Raw genomic sequence first — 15,348 nt, forward strand, 5'->3', positions numbered from 1 at the left:
GCAGTCCATGGGGTCGTGAAGAGTCAGACACGACTGAGCAACTTCACTTGCACTTTTCACTTTCATGTATTGGAGAAGGGCATGGCAACCCACTCCAGTGTTCTTGCCTGGAGAATCCCAGGGACAGGGGAGCCTGGTGGGCTGCCATCTATGGGGTCGCACAGAGTCGGATGGACACGACTGAAGCAACTTAGCAGCAGCAGCAGCATAGAGCTCAGGGTGCACAGGGAAGTGCAGCAGTGTAACAGGTGAGATTATAATACATTTGTGTTGTATTTGTGAATGATCAGGGGGTTTTAACATGCTAATGAGGAAAGAAGGGATCCTGAGGACAGATCACCACTCAGAGGTTGAATTGTTGGGAAAAGTGGTAGGAGACTGAAGAATGGCAAGAGAGGGGGAAGAGAACCCAAAAAAGTGGTGACTAAAATGAGGGTAGATTCCAGGGAGAAAGTAATTAGAAATAATATATTATTAGTTACCACCAGTTGAGTATTTAGTGTGTCAGCCATTGTTTGAAGTGCCTTAACACTTGTTAGTAATTTCTTACAGCATCCTTTATATGTTTATCTTCATTGTATAGGTGAAGAAACTTAGTGCAGAAATTTAGTTACAGAACTTCACCAAGATCACACAGGAAGTAAATAGTGAAGCCAGCAGCAGTATAGAGACCACAGGGATATCAAGTGCTTAGTACCTGGAAGGTCATGAGGTCCTTAGAAGAGAGTGGGGTCCTGTGGCTCGCTACTAGATTGCAGTAAATTGAGGGGTGATTGAAAGTTGAGGGAAAAGGGACAGTGATTGGGAATTTTTTTTCAGTTTTAATGGTGTGTTATTTAGAGTTTTTGTACCTTCCAAAAAAGAGATAAATATAGCTGGGTTGCCCACCCTTTCTGCCCCCTTTCCTCAAGTCACAGTCAGACCTGGCTCTATCCCTTCATTATTTTCTTAAGTTCCTCTCTTCCATGGGCCTTGCCCTAGTCCACCAAGCCATAGATCTTCAGCCTTTGTCGGCATACAAACTGTGCTCTAATCAATTGTCCTTTTTTAAAAAACTCTACATTTTAATAGGGTTGGTAAGCCAGGTGAGTAAATAATTTGACATCGAGAATTTGAAACTAAAAGCTGTATTTTTAGGAAAGTTTGTTAAAACCTGGGACTGGTGAAGTGAATTAATTCTGATGTTTTATGTAAAACTAGAAGACTTTATCCAGAATCATTTAGTACATTCCCTAATTTCACAGATGAGGACAGACTATGTGACCAGTCAAAGCTCAAGCAGTTAGTGAAGTCTTGGCCCATAATTTGGGTCTTGAGACCAGGGTGCTTTTCATAGTGCCATTATTTTAAGAGCAACTTTTAAAAGTGATAGGGGATTCAGAATAGACTTGGCTTCTGCAATCAGTTTAAGTTATATCAATCATTTGTAATATAAATAACACAAGAACCACAGTACCCTCTTTGAGAGTATTCTGTTTAACTTCTTTTCTATGAATAAGAAGTGAGAAATGGAACTCTCCCAGTGATATATCGAGTGATACTTACCACCTTGTCTATATTTAATACTGAGTTGAGGGAGAATAAATACTCCAGATAAAACGTTTACTGGAGCTCTACTATTTTGAGGAAAGTTTATTTTAAAAAAAGAGACTTAAGATTTTGTTACAGTTGCTCTCAGACTTCATATTCCTGAGTATACTACTCAGAAGTTTTACACATGACTTTTAAAATTCAAATCTGAGATCCAGATGCCTGTGTTTCATGTTGCTTCTTTATATAATTAAGTGTCTGTAGGGTAGACAGTAATTCTAAAAAACATTATTACTCTTGTGATCAATTTAGTTTTCAAGAAGGAACTTAATTGCAGTCTCAAAAAATAACATTATTATTTAGCAAGCATAAATTGTAAAATTGTAGGATGCCATATGCTCGGCACAAGATGTTTGTTGATTGAATATGGAGCATATGGTTTTGAAGAGCATGAATTTAGAGTAATTACTCTTGTCCAGAACTGATTATATCTGGAGAGTGATGTGGGTCTTACAGAGAACATGTCATATTACTGGAAAGAATGTGTTGGCATTAGGCTTGCTTGGGGCATTTTGCCTTTTTTCCTCTTCCTTGCATCTTGTTTTCCATTTCAAAACTTTTGAGATCATTAGAACATAAAATAATGAAAACAAAATGACACATTTAATTATCTACACCTGTTTTTTGTTTCAAAGTTGTGTTTCTTAAGAACATAGAAGTATTGCTTCTGTTTTTGTTTATATTTTTAAAATCAACTAAACTTAGTAAGGAAAGGAATTGTCATAGATTGCTTGCCCTAAGCTATATTCCTTGATGATGTACATGTGTCCATTTGCTCCCGTAGTTAATGATTTACTTCCAGTTTATAAAAATATATGTATTTTTCAGATTTTAATTACTTAGCATAGATAGCATCATAGAATTTTAAAGATAAAAAAAATAATTTAGAGAAAATATATTTTTTTCTTTCCATGTAATAAATGAGATAACTGATGGCCAGAGGAACAAAGTTTTATATGTAAAGTGACACCTGAGCTGGTGACAGATCTAGGACCATGGAAGACTGGTTGCAATAATATGATAGCTTCAGAAATTTTTAATTTTTCAAACTCTGATATACACTTAACATATAATTCATATAAATTCTGTTTCAACTTTATGTTGTTTTCAAGAACAGCATTTGTATAAAATACAGTACCTTTATATAGAGTATAGAAACATTGAACTTCATATTGAGAAAGAATCTGAAGGCCTATGGCTAGAATTTCCAGTATCCCCTGTTAGGTTTTGCAAATCTGTAATCCATCTTTCAATTTTCCTTTTCTGACAGTCTGCCCTTTATTTTCTCACATATCTGCAAATGAACAGAGTTGGATTTAGGTTTATTTAGAACATGTTTTTTCTTTCTAAGAATGAACTCTATAAGGACAGAGATTTTGTCTTTTATTGTTCTTCAGGGCCATGTAATCTCTAAAGCGTTATGCTCATTCTTGTCCCTAGGCCTTCATATATGCTATCATCTGAATACTCCACTGCCTCTTTGGCCTCAATTCCCATATTATCAGTTTTTCATCAGTTCATTTTTCAGGTCTAACTACTTGAGCTTGTACACAGTTTTAGTCTCTCTTCATTTGTGAAATTAAAGAATTTACTGAATGATTTCTGTGAGAATTACCTAACTCTAAACTGTCACTAATGCTGCTAAGCTGAGTTAGATGTCCCTGACATGTTTTTGTGCTACTTTGTTCTAGGTCATTGTACTTGGCATGGCATATAATAATAACAACTTCTTTTAATCTGTCTTCTTTATTAGACTGTTAGCACTGTGAAAGGTTTATCTGCCTTCTTGCGCTTTTGTATTATTGCGTGAAAGAGCTCAGTACATTGCTGGGTAAGTTAAATATGCCTAGGAGTTTCTCAGTGAATATTTTGAATATATAAGTAGGGTTAATATTGAAAAAGAACACTGTGAAAGAGTAACTTGTAGTCAATGGCTATATCTTCTCAGTGGCTTCATGACATAATATTTTATGATTTGTTTTGCTTTAATATGAATAGTACTGAATTGGCAAGTAATACAGGTCCAGAATAGAGATTCGCTCATTGAGAACTGTTCTTTAAAAATACTTGCAGATTAATTAACATAGGGAATGCTCTTGTCTCTCAAGTCCAGTTCTTTTCTCCCTTTTTTGTAGTGTCTTTATTTATAATTTTTTTCCCTTTAACTTTACTTTTTTTATGTATTCTATTTTTTAATAAACTTCTTCCTGAAATATATATAGAAAAATGAATAAACTGTAAGATCTATGCATTTTCCAAAGTGAATACATTTATGTAATCACATGAGTGTATTTATATAGGTAATTGGATATAAAGCATTATTAGTACCCTAGAACTTATATCAAATTTTCTCCCATTTACTACTCCTCACTTCAATCCAAAAGGCTTCTAACACCATAGATTAGTTCAGCGTGATTTGTGCTATCTTCTTTCACTCATTATGGTTTGAGAGCTTCATCATTTTATTCTGTGTATCATTAGTTCATTTTTATTGCTATATTTTATTGTATAAGTATTGTGAATAATTATGCCATCAATATTCATGCACATAGTTTTTTGGTGCGCAAATGTACAGATTTCTAGTTGCATTATATCTAGGGTGAAATTATTGGGATATGGAATATGTGTACGTTCTTGTTAGTAAATGCTGTCAAAACTTTTCTGTAGTGATTGCATCAATTTACTCTTCCACTAGTAATGTGTGAAAATTCTAGTTTCTTCTCATTCTTGCCAGCATTTGGTAGTTTTTTAAACAGAATTTCATTGTGGTTTTATTTCTTTGATGCTGTGTTGAACACTTTTTTATATATGTATTGTCCATTTAGATATCCTCTGTTGTGACATGCCTACTGCTGTGCTGTGCTTGTTGCTCAGTCATGTCTGACTCTTTGTCACCCCATGGACTGTAGCCCTGCAGGCTCCTCTGTCCATGGGGATTCTCCAGGCTAGAATACTGGAGTAGGTTGCCATGCTCTCTTCTAGGGGATCTTCCCAAGCCAGGGATCAAACCCAGGCCTCACACATTGCAGGCGAATTCTTTACTGACTGAGCCACCAAGGAAACCCAGGAATACTGAAGTGGGTAGCATATCCCTTCTGCAGGGGATCTTCTTGACCCAGGAATCAAGCTGGGGTCTTCGGCATTGCAGGTGGATTCTGTACCAGCTGAGCTACCAGGGAAGCCTGTGATGTGCCTATCAAATATCTATTCAATTTTTCTATGCTGTTGCTTTTAAAGAAATAATTCCTCTGTTTATAGTGTCTTTGAGGAATAGAAGTTTGTAACCATATCCATTTATTTTGGATATTATTATTCATTGTGTTCTTTGCCTCTGTTCTTTTCATTATATTTTATCTCTGTTAAAATTTTCACTATTCCTCCATTCTGTTCCTGAGTTCATTGAGCATCTTTATGATTATTACCTAACTCCCTATTGAGTAGATTGCTTATCTCCCCTTTGTTTAGTCCTGTTTCTGAGGTTTTGTCTTATTCCTTTGTTTGGAACATACTCCTCTGTTTCCTCATTTTGCATATTTTGCTGTTTTTGTTTTGTTTTTCCTGTGTGTCAGTACAGTTGACAATACAGGTCAATTGTATTGAGTGATTTTGGAGAAGTGGCCTTTTGTAGGTGACGTTCTGTGGGGCCCAGCAGCATACTCCCCTATAGTTACTAGAGCTATTAATACATGCTTTAGGGTGTGACCCCTATGTGGGCTGCACAGGTCCCCCTATTTTGGTGAGGCCGACTGCTCCTGGTACACTAGGAGACAGAGCTGTCCCCAGATCAGTTGCCAGCCAGTCCCTCTCTCATGAGTAGCTGCTGGCCTGCTGGTATGTGCAGTTGGGTTCTAAGCTGGCTAGCTATGAAGCTCAGAATATTCTGGGACTGGAGATGGTCTGCTCACAGGCAGGGCAGGATCCTGGTGTGACTGGGCATCCCAGGAGGATAGGGTCTGGTGCTGGCCCACTAGTGGGTGGTAAGTCCCTGGCACTAATATGCTAGAGGAAGGACTCCACAGTAGTGCTGGCAAGCACCACTGTCCTCATGATAAAATGAGCTCCTAAAAAATGACTGCTGCCAGCATCTGTGTTTCCAGCAGAAATTCCATTTGCCTTCCACCTTTCTAGAAGGTTCTCCAAGATTAGCAAGTAGATCTGACTCAGGCTCATTTGAAATTACTGCCTTTGTACTGGACCCATACCTAACCCTTTTAAGAGCAGAGTCTCTGTTTTGTACAACCCTCTGACTCTACTGTAGAGAAGCCCAGCTGGCCAGATGTTCTTGGGGCTTGTCTTCCCTTCTCAGTTAGTGCAGGATCCCCAGGCTGGGGAGCCTGGTGTGGGGCTTGGGCATCTCACACCTTGGGGATAATTTTGTAATTATGATGATTCTTCTGTTTATGGGTCACCCTCCTAGGTGTATGGGTATTAACTATGTTGCATCTCTGTCCCTCCTACTGCCTCATAGTTCCTTCTTTTTATCTTTAGTTGTAGAAATCTTTTCTGTTAGTCCTCAGGTTGTCCTCATAGATAGTTGCTTTGTAAATAGATGTAATTTGGGTATCCTTGTGAGAGGAGAGGAGTCAGAGTCACCCTATTCTGCCGTCCTTGTGACACCCTCCCTAAACTCTAGGCTGCTTTATTCTTTTGCCTTTTCTGTCTCCTCTGGGAATTACTAATTTTCCCTTGCTATCCTTGTAGGTGTGAAGTTTTTCCCCAGCTCTATGTTCTGTAGTTTGTATTTGAATTTGTAGAGGTTTTGTTGTTTTAAAAGTATACATTTATATTATAATATTGTGTGTGCTTTTAAAAACCGTATATTGCTTTGTAATTTGGTGTAGTCACTGGAAAACAGTATAGACATTTCTCAGAAAACTAAAAATAGCTTTATCATATGATCCAGCAATCTTGAACTATATCCAGACAGAGCTATAACTCAACAATACCCATGTACCACTATGTTCATAGCAGCACTGTTCACAATTGCCAAGACATGGAAACAGCCTAAACGTCCTTCAACAGATGAATGGATAAAGAAGATGTGATACATATGTAGAGTGGAATACTACTCAGCCATACAAAAAAATGAAAGAGTGCAATTTTCAGCGACATGGATGCAACCAGAGATTATTATACTAAGTTAAGTCAGAAAGAGAAAGACAGATTCTATATAATATCACTTAACGTGTAGAATCTAAAATGTGACACAGGTGAACCTGTCTATGAAACAGAAACAGAATCATGGACATGGAGAGCAGATTGGTGGTTGCCACAGAGGAGGGAGTTAGGGGAGGAAAGGAGTGAGGGCTTGGGGTTAGCACATGTAGGCTTTTATATATGGAATAGATAAGCAGCAAGGTCCTACTGTATGGCACAGAGAACTGTGTTCAGTGTCCTATGATAAATCATAGTGGGAAAGAATATTTAATAAAAGAACATATATATGCATAACTGAATCACTTTGCTGTACAGCAGAAATTAACACAATATTATAAAGCAACTGTATTTCAATTAAAAATCCCATAAACTTCCTGTCTTTTCCAAATCCCTTTCACAAATTAAAATTTTGATTTCTTCTGTTGTCAAACTTTTTGCTTCATGCCATAAATTTTGGAACATTATTAGACTACTTCCTTTGTTTCAGTTTTTAGTATATCAGTATCAGTAAGGTGTCTGATCTAAATTAGAAATGTTGACAAGTATTACCAGATAGCCATTTGAAACATGAAGTGTTAAATTCTTTTGGTCTTTTGATCACTTCCATTCATATAAGATTTTTTTTTTTTTTTTTTTTTAGCACTGCTTACATTCGTTAGGTCACACAGCTGCCTTACAACCAGTGCATTATTACTGAAGTTTTACTTATTTAGTTTATTATGCTATTACACTGTTTAACTAAAAGGTTTGTTGGGCAGTGAAACAGCCTAGTTTAAAGTAAACTTATATTTTCATGTCACGAGCTGTGAAGGGTTTGAGATTTTATCCTACTTGCAAGCTAACTAGGATCATAAGTTCTTGCAGAGGACACAGTATTCCTGGGTCAGAGTCAAAGGATAGACAGTTACTTATAGCAGCAGAAATAGCCAGAGCAGCAGAATTTGCACCAGCTCCTAGAGCCTCACTCACTTTTCCCAGAGAGACACAAAGAAGACTGGGTGACATCTGAGTCTGTATAAGGTGGCATTACAGGAGTAGAACCCTAAGCTTAGGGAACCTGAATTTTTTGTAATGGGCAGTAAGTTTATCTGCTCTTTGCTTTGGAGGGAGGCATTCTATCTTCCTCTGTACAAACATCCTTGAAAAGATAGTCTATAAGAGAGGCAGTTAATGCTGGAAAGATAGGTAGAAATTTGAGAGACATAAAGAAGAATTATCTTTCAGGGACTTCCCTTGTGGTCCAGTGGCTAAGACTCTGCACTCCCAATGCAGGAGACCTGAGTTCAGTCCCTGATCAGGGAAATAGATCCCACATGCTAAAGATCCTGCGTGCTGCAGCTAAGACTGATGCAGCCAAATAAATTAATTAAAAAAAAATAAATTACCTTTCAGTGTTTTTGGAAGGCAGAAAACCAAATGGGCATTTATAAGATAGACTTAAATAAGCGATTTATAGACTTTAGATTTCAGAGAATGGCCTAAGAAAATTTCCCTAGAAAATAGTGATCTTTTTACATAATATCTTTGATTTCCTCTTTTGTAGCTTTTTTTCTAGTTATTATCTCAAAGACCTCCATGAATATTAGACTCACAATGATAGTTTCCTTGGGAAAGATTATTATGTATCTGTTTTCTGAGTGGTGTCCTAGTATTCACTGTTTTTCTTTAGTAAAAAGGAAAGATACCCAAACTTTTGTTGGAGGGGATTTATGTTTGCCTTCCTTTCACCATTGCTTCTGTTTCAAAGTTCAAATAAATTAAAGCAAGTAAAATGACTATTATGGTATCATTTTAATTTGGCAAAATTCACTGAGGCATAGCGTTTTAGACAGAAGACATTAAAAATGATAGAGCTAGCTAGTGTCCCAGGGCAAGTTCAGTTATTCAGACTGGATTTCCAAGAGGTCTCTGAGACTTAAATTCTTCAGAGTGGAACTTGATTTGTACTAGAACATAAATATAGCACTTCATTACAAAAGACCCTAAAGCAGAGAGCACAGGGGGACTTTGCTGCCCTCTAGACTAGAGATTCTTATCACAGATCAAAAGGCTTTAAATCTGGCAACTTAGATTTGGGGGGATGAGTTGGGGCTTTCAGTTCTGTCAGTGTTTTAACTGCAAGCAAATAGCAAAAACAACGTAATATCTTTAACTTTTTAGGTCAGGGTGATCTTTTAAAAATTATTTTGTGTCTCTCTAACTCTGACTTAGTTGATCATTTTTTTAGCTTTGTGGCATTTTACTGTCTCTCTATCTCTGCCTATTCTCTCTCTCGTCTTATACCATCATTTCTTTCTGTGCTGCTCAAATGATCAATTTTCCTAAGATTGAAACTTCAGCCACCATTCTTTCATCCTGATCCCTCTCTAGCTTCCCTTTTATAGGTCTCTTCTCCTCCTATAATTTTTCATATATATACATATAACTCTCAAGTTTGATTCTCCCTTGAATTCCAAAACCACATTTCCAACTGCCAGCTGAACATTTCCTTCAAGATGTTCTGCCGATACCTTACAAGACCTGTAACTCTGATTTGTATGTACTAGCAAAAGGGGCAGGGCAAAAAGTATATTACTGTTTTAATATTTTACTCTTTTCAAAGAAATTCTCCAAACAAATTATTTTGACACACTTTATGTTCTTTTTTATGGGTGGTGTTTTGTAAATTTTATTTCACGTATGTAAAACATCTATCAAGATCAGTTTGTCATATTTTCACTGCCAAAACTAAGCAGTTAGATTTTTGCCTTCATCCCTGCACGTTATTCCACCTCCCTCTCCACCCTTCCACCGCTATATGCAAGCACACAAAATTTAAATATTATAATATGTATGAGGTTTGGATTTTGTTGTTGTTGTTTCTGTTGGTAGTGGTTCAGTATGTATTTATGAGGTAGAAGATAAAGCTCGTGTTACTTTCCTCTTTGCAGGTCTTCATGCCTTGCGGAGAGTCTTGAGGAGACAGCCTAACCTCCCTGACAGCAAGATGGCTGGATTGGTGAAGATTACTCTGAAAGATTTCTTGCAGGGGATGAATGACATCAGACCCAGTGCCATGAGGGAGGTAGCAGTCGATGTCCCAAATGTAAGTCATTTGACTCTCATGCTAGCCACACTGTTTGAATTAAACTGTGAAAGAAACTAAGACCCCAGGGGAACTACCTTCCTAAGCTAACCTTTAAAAAAATTTTTTAATCAAAATTTTTATGGAGATAATTGTAGATTCATTACAGTTCTAAAAAATACTTCAGTGAACTCCTGTGTAGCCTTTACCCAGTTTGCCTCAGTGGTAGCATCTTGCAAACTATAGTACAGTATCCTAAGCAGGATATTAACAGAATCATCGATCTTTTTCAGATTTGCTCAGTGTTTCTTCTACTCATTTATGTATATGTGTGTGTTTAGTTCTGTGCAGATTTATTACATGTGAAGGTTTGTGTGTTTATCTCCAGAATCGAGATACTGGGGAGTTCTGCCACCACAAGGATCCCTTGCTTTGCCTTTCATAATCATACCCACCTTGTTCCTGCATCCATTTCTAAAATTCTGTCATTTCACAAATCTTATATAAATGGAATTATACAGTGTGCAGCTGCTTGGGATCAGTTTTTTTCACTTAGTATAATTCCCTGTAGATTCATTCAAGTTGTTATATATCAATAGTTTGTTCCTTTTTTGTGCTGAGTATTGTTCCATGATAGATGTGTACAGTACTTTGTTTAACCATTCACCAGTTGAAGTATATCTGGGTTGTTTCCAGTTTGGGGCTAGATGAATAAAGCTGCTGTGAACATTTTTCTGCAGGTATTGTATAAATATAAGTTTTCATTTTTCTGGAACAAATCCCCAACAGTACAGTTACTGGGTTGTATACTAATTCCATGTTTACTTTTATAAGAAAATGTCAACTAGGCTAATTTTAGAACAACAAAAATGTCTTCTAATTATGATACTTTCTACTAATGATGCTTGATATTTCCTTGGATTTCTTTACATATGCTTCAGCATTGACCATTTCTGCAAACTTTCAGTCACATCACCATAAGGGCAATAGAAGTTACCTCTTATTGCATGAACCACCTGTTATGTTATTCATGACACATGTGGGCCTGATATTTGAGGGGGAAATGGCCTTATAGTTTTCTTTGAATGTACTAATATTTTAAGAAAATACTGAAACAAGCATTGGCAGTGTCTTCTGTACTATAATATGTTAATGTGTATTTAGTTTGAAGTATCAAAAGCAGGCTATGATTTAAACTTATTTCACCATGGACCATGTGGAGCAGAGACTTTCTGCATTTTACAATGTAGATTGCAAAAAATGACCGCACTTCCCATCACTGTGTTTGCCCATTTATATTGCACCCTGAAGTTTCTGCTGTGAAGACTAGGGAGTCAAGTTTTCTGTCCTTGTATCTGCACTTGGTAGTGTAATTTGCTTTGGCCAGTAGACTATTAGCAGCCATAATACAAGCAGGCTTGGAAGTGCATAGGGCTTGTCTTCACTTGCTGATCTTTGACCTTGCATTAACTTTCTTAAATCTGTAGTAATTTCCTGGAGGATGAGAGACTCTGTGGAGAAAAGATGAAATATCCTCATTCCAGCCGAGATCCCCTCATTTTAGTCATCCCCAGTTATCAGACATGTGATGCCATTGCTAGACTATTGTACCCCGATGGAAGTTTGCCCCAACCAGAAGAAACCACTCAGTTAACACTCAGAATTGTCAAAAATAATTAATGTTTTGAGCCACTAAATTTTATGGTAGTTAGCAAAGGCTAAGAGAAGCAGGAACTTGTTAGATTTTTATAGAACACACATGTTTTATATTCAGGCTGGGAAACATTCCTTGGAGATAAGAACATTCCCACAGACTAGCTGCTATCAGGTTGATGCGAAAGTAATTGCGGTTTTTGTATTGGTGAACTTTGCTGTTTGATGTTGGAATACATTCTTTAAATGTGGTTATGTTATACATCATTTTAATGCACATTTCTTGCTTTATTTTTTTTGCTAATGAGTTACTACTTGCTGTTTATTCATATTTATTTTAGACTATGGAAATGATGTTAGACAGAAAGCAAATTCCCGCAATTCTCTTATTCGAGCTCAATATGGGTCGTAAAATAGCAGAAGCAACTCGAACCATCAGCAGCGCATTTGGCCCAGGAATTGGTAATGAACGTACAGTGCAGCAGTGGTTCAAGAAAATTTGCAAAGGAGACAAGAGCCTTGAAAATGAGGAGCATAGTGGTCAGCCATCAGGAATGACAATGACCAAGTGAGAACCACCATTAAAGCTGATCCTCTTACAGCTATGTAGGAAGTTGCCAAAGAACTCAACATTGTCCATTCTACAGTTGTTTGGCATTTCAAGCAAATTGGAAAGGTGAAAAAGTTCGATAAGTGGTTGCCTCATGAGTTGACTGAAAGTCAAAGAGATTGTTGTTTTGAAGTGTCGTCTACTTTTATTCTATGCAGCAACAACAATGAACCATTTCTCAATTGGATTGTGACGTGCAATGAAAAGTAGATTTTATATGACAGCCAGCAATGACCAGCTCAGTGGTTGGACCAAGAAGAAGCTCCAAAGCCAAACTTGCACAGTCATGGTCACTGTTTGGTGCTCTGCTGCCCGTTTGATTGACTACAGCTTTCTGAACCCTAGTGAAACCATTACACTTGAGAAGTATTCTCACCAAATGGATGATATACGCCAAAAGCTGCAACGCCTGTAGCCAGCATTGGTCAACAGAAAGGGTGCAGTTCTTCTCCACTACAACACCTGACTGCATGTCAGAGAACCAATGCTTCAAAAGTTGAATGAATTGTCCTACAAAGTTTTGCCTACTCCACCATATATTCACCTGCTCTCTCGCCAACTGACTTCAAGCATCTCTGCAACTTTTTGCAGGGGAAATGTTTTCCAGGAGTTCACTGAATCTCAAAGCATGGAGTTTTACACTACAGAAATAAACAAACAATATATTTCTCATTGGCAAAAATGTGTTGATGGTAATGGTTCCTATTTTGATTAATGGAGATGTGTTTGAGCCTAGTTATAAATGATTTTAATATTCATGGTCTGAAACCGCAATTACGTTTGCATCAGCTAATAGTTTAGGCTGCCTAATGTGATTGTGAATTCTTTTTGAAACATTTTCAGATTTATTACTGAAAGCTCAACTTCGGGGTTTTTTTCAGAAGCTCCATAGAACATACTAATTGAGTATGAATAATTTGAGTTATAGAATAAGAATAATTGATGTTGAGTTAGTAGAAGCATTTCATTTCTTTGGAACTTATGGTCTAAAGTTTGGGGACATTGATTGATATGAAGGCTTTTGTTTGCAGTATTTATATTTTATTGGTTACCATTGCATAATATGTCAGGTAGATGCCTAATCATCAAATGCCACATGTGAAAATTTCAGGAGATAGGGTTATAACCAACTATACCATCCCAAGACATTTTAGTGATTAAAAAAGTTTAGAAACTAAAGAAACATGTAGTAGGCTTTTAAATTTAGTTACTGCCAGTGGAGAATGTTTAAACAGTGGCTGTCCACTCTTAGAATTGCTGAACTGATTTATTCATCACAGGAACCAGTACTACAACTGCATTTTTAATTGCTCTAATGTAAGATTTTTTCCCTTTATTCTCTTTTGATACAGTATTTACAGTCCATGGACTTGGCCATTTTCCATTTGGCATGTTATTATTTGGCCTCGGGCAGTGGTGGACTCGTGTTACTCCTGGGCTCCAGGGTGATTAGCCTTGGTCAGAGTACTTTGTTACATTGCTTTTCATGCTCACTTGAGATTGTGAAGTTTTCCTGAGAAGTCAACATTTCTATAACTGGATTCCTAAACTTCACTCTTCTGATTTCTATTACACCAACAAAAATATCTACAAGTTATTTCTGCAGAACCTGTTTTAAGTAGCTCATTAACTGCAAACTTTTTTTAAATAGTAAATTGAGCATTCAGCATCTTTTGAGAAAAGATTTTAGTGTGTGAAATTAAACCTTCTAAATCACATTTGCTAAAGTTTGAAAGAAATGTCTTAAGGTGGGAATGTTGCCAGTTATAATGCATTATTAATTTCAGGAGAGCACAAGTGTTAGCCACTTACTTTAATGTTTCCTTTTTTTGGATATTCTGAGTTGGTGACTATAGCGATTGATGTATTAAAAGTCAAATGTATTTTACATTTAATTGATGATAAATGTCAAGTATACTTCTTTACTGTAGGGATTCTTAGAATCTTTGAATATTGCTAATATCCATTGTGAGATTTCAGTTTTTCACACAGAGATAACTGTTAATATTGTATTATAGTTCCAATAGATTTTTTAGAAATTTATAGGTACTTTTCTGTGCATAGATTCTTTACCATCTGAGCCACCAGGGAAGAAGCCCTCTAACATAGTTAATATAAAATATAATATTTATATTCTGCTTTTTTCACCTAAAGTTATATGATAAACATTTTACTCTAAAGTTCTCTACAAACATCTTTTTTGTTGACAGCTTAATAAACTATTATGTTGATAAACTGTAATTGTTTTATTTTTCTTTCATTCTCAAATGTTAAGGGTTTTTTCTGTTTTTTTTTTTTTTTTCCCTCTTATAAGCATATTTGTCCATTTTTGATTCCCAGAAGTGGAATTACCAGACTTAAATATGTGATTTTTAAAGTGTGTGATGAATATCATTAAGTTCTTTTTTCCCCAGAATGTTCTGATTTTTAATTATGTACTACATATGTAAAATTATGAAGCGCTTAAGGAAAATCTCATTTTCACTTTAGTTCTTTTCTTTTTTTACTTTCCACTAGTCTGTTTTTTGACTGAAAAGTTCTTTTGCAAGGAATAATACTGGTTAAGTTTTAGATGAATAGAGATTTTAAAAGAGAGTGAAAAATGTCTGTTAGTTGTATATCTTCTCCTTCCTATAAAACCGTTAAAGTTTTAGATACAGGGTATACGTGGATGGTTTTTTAATGGATTTTAAGTTCCATAAAAGCAGAGGGTCTTACTTTTTACTTTTATCCTTAGTATTAATATTTAGCATCGGACTAGCACATAATAGATGTCCAATCAGTATTTGTTGAATAAATGAGTGAATAATTATAATTTTCATGAAAAAAATATTACATGGTCAATTTCAGATATTTGAAGAATGTTTGCAAAAGAGTATCTAATCCTTCTTCTGTACCAAGGTATAATATAGGCCATGAGAATGCCTCATGTAGCATTCTTCATATTTTTCGTGTTTTATAAAGCAGCTGATTTCTTTAGTGAATTATAGCCATATTGTTAGTGAGTGTAACACTTTTGGAATACAGATGCCTATAATAGTGCTAAGCCTGTCCACTCTGGAAGGATATATAGTAATCCTTTATATTTAATGCAGAGCATGTTGCTTTCTTGATCTATCACTAAAAATTCTTAACTTTATTAAGGTAAACAAAATAGTGCTTTTAAAGAGTATTTATATTAATACATTATTGTTTTAGTAAGTCATTGCATATACATCATAGCAGTCATCACTGATAAGTGATATTCTTAATGAAATATATGCAGGTTAGTTCT

The 15,348-nt window shown here is 36.1% G+C and overlaps 1 protein-coding gene across 5 annotated transcripts in view; it reads left to right on the forward strand.

Annotated features, from left to right (window-relative positions):
• SPATA5 (spermatogenesis associated 5) overlaps nt 1-15,348 on the forward strand; it is a 322,015-nt gene that overhangs the window by 28,647 nt on the left and 278,020 nt on the right. For all 5 annotated transcript variants that reach the window (XM_027567289.1, XM_027567288.1, XM_027567290.1 and 2 more), the window contains exon 10: nt 9,678-9,832. In XM_027567289.1, the coding sequence (XP_027423090.1) occupies nt 9,678-9,832 (155 nt within the window). The remainder of the gene's footprint in view (nt 1-9,677; nt 9,833-15,348) is intronic.

This window comes from Bos indicus x Bos taurus, chromosome 17 (genome assembly GCF_003369695.1).
Source record: "Bos indicus x Bos taurus breed Angus x Brahman F1 hybrid chromosome 17, Bos_hybrid_MaternalHap_v2.0, whole genome shotgun sequence".
Lineage (NCBI taxonomy): Eukaryota > Metazoa > Chordata > Mammalia > Artiodactyla > Bovidae > Bos > Bos indicus x Bos taurus.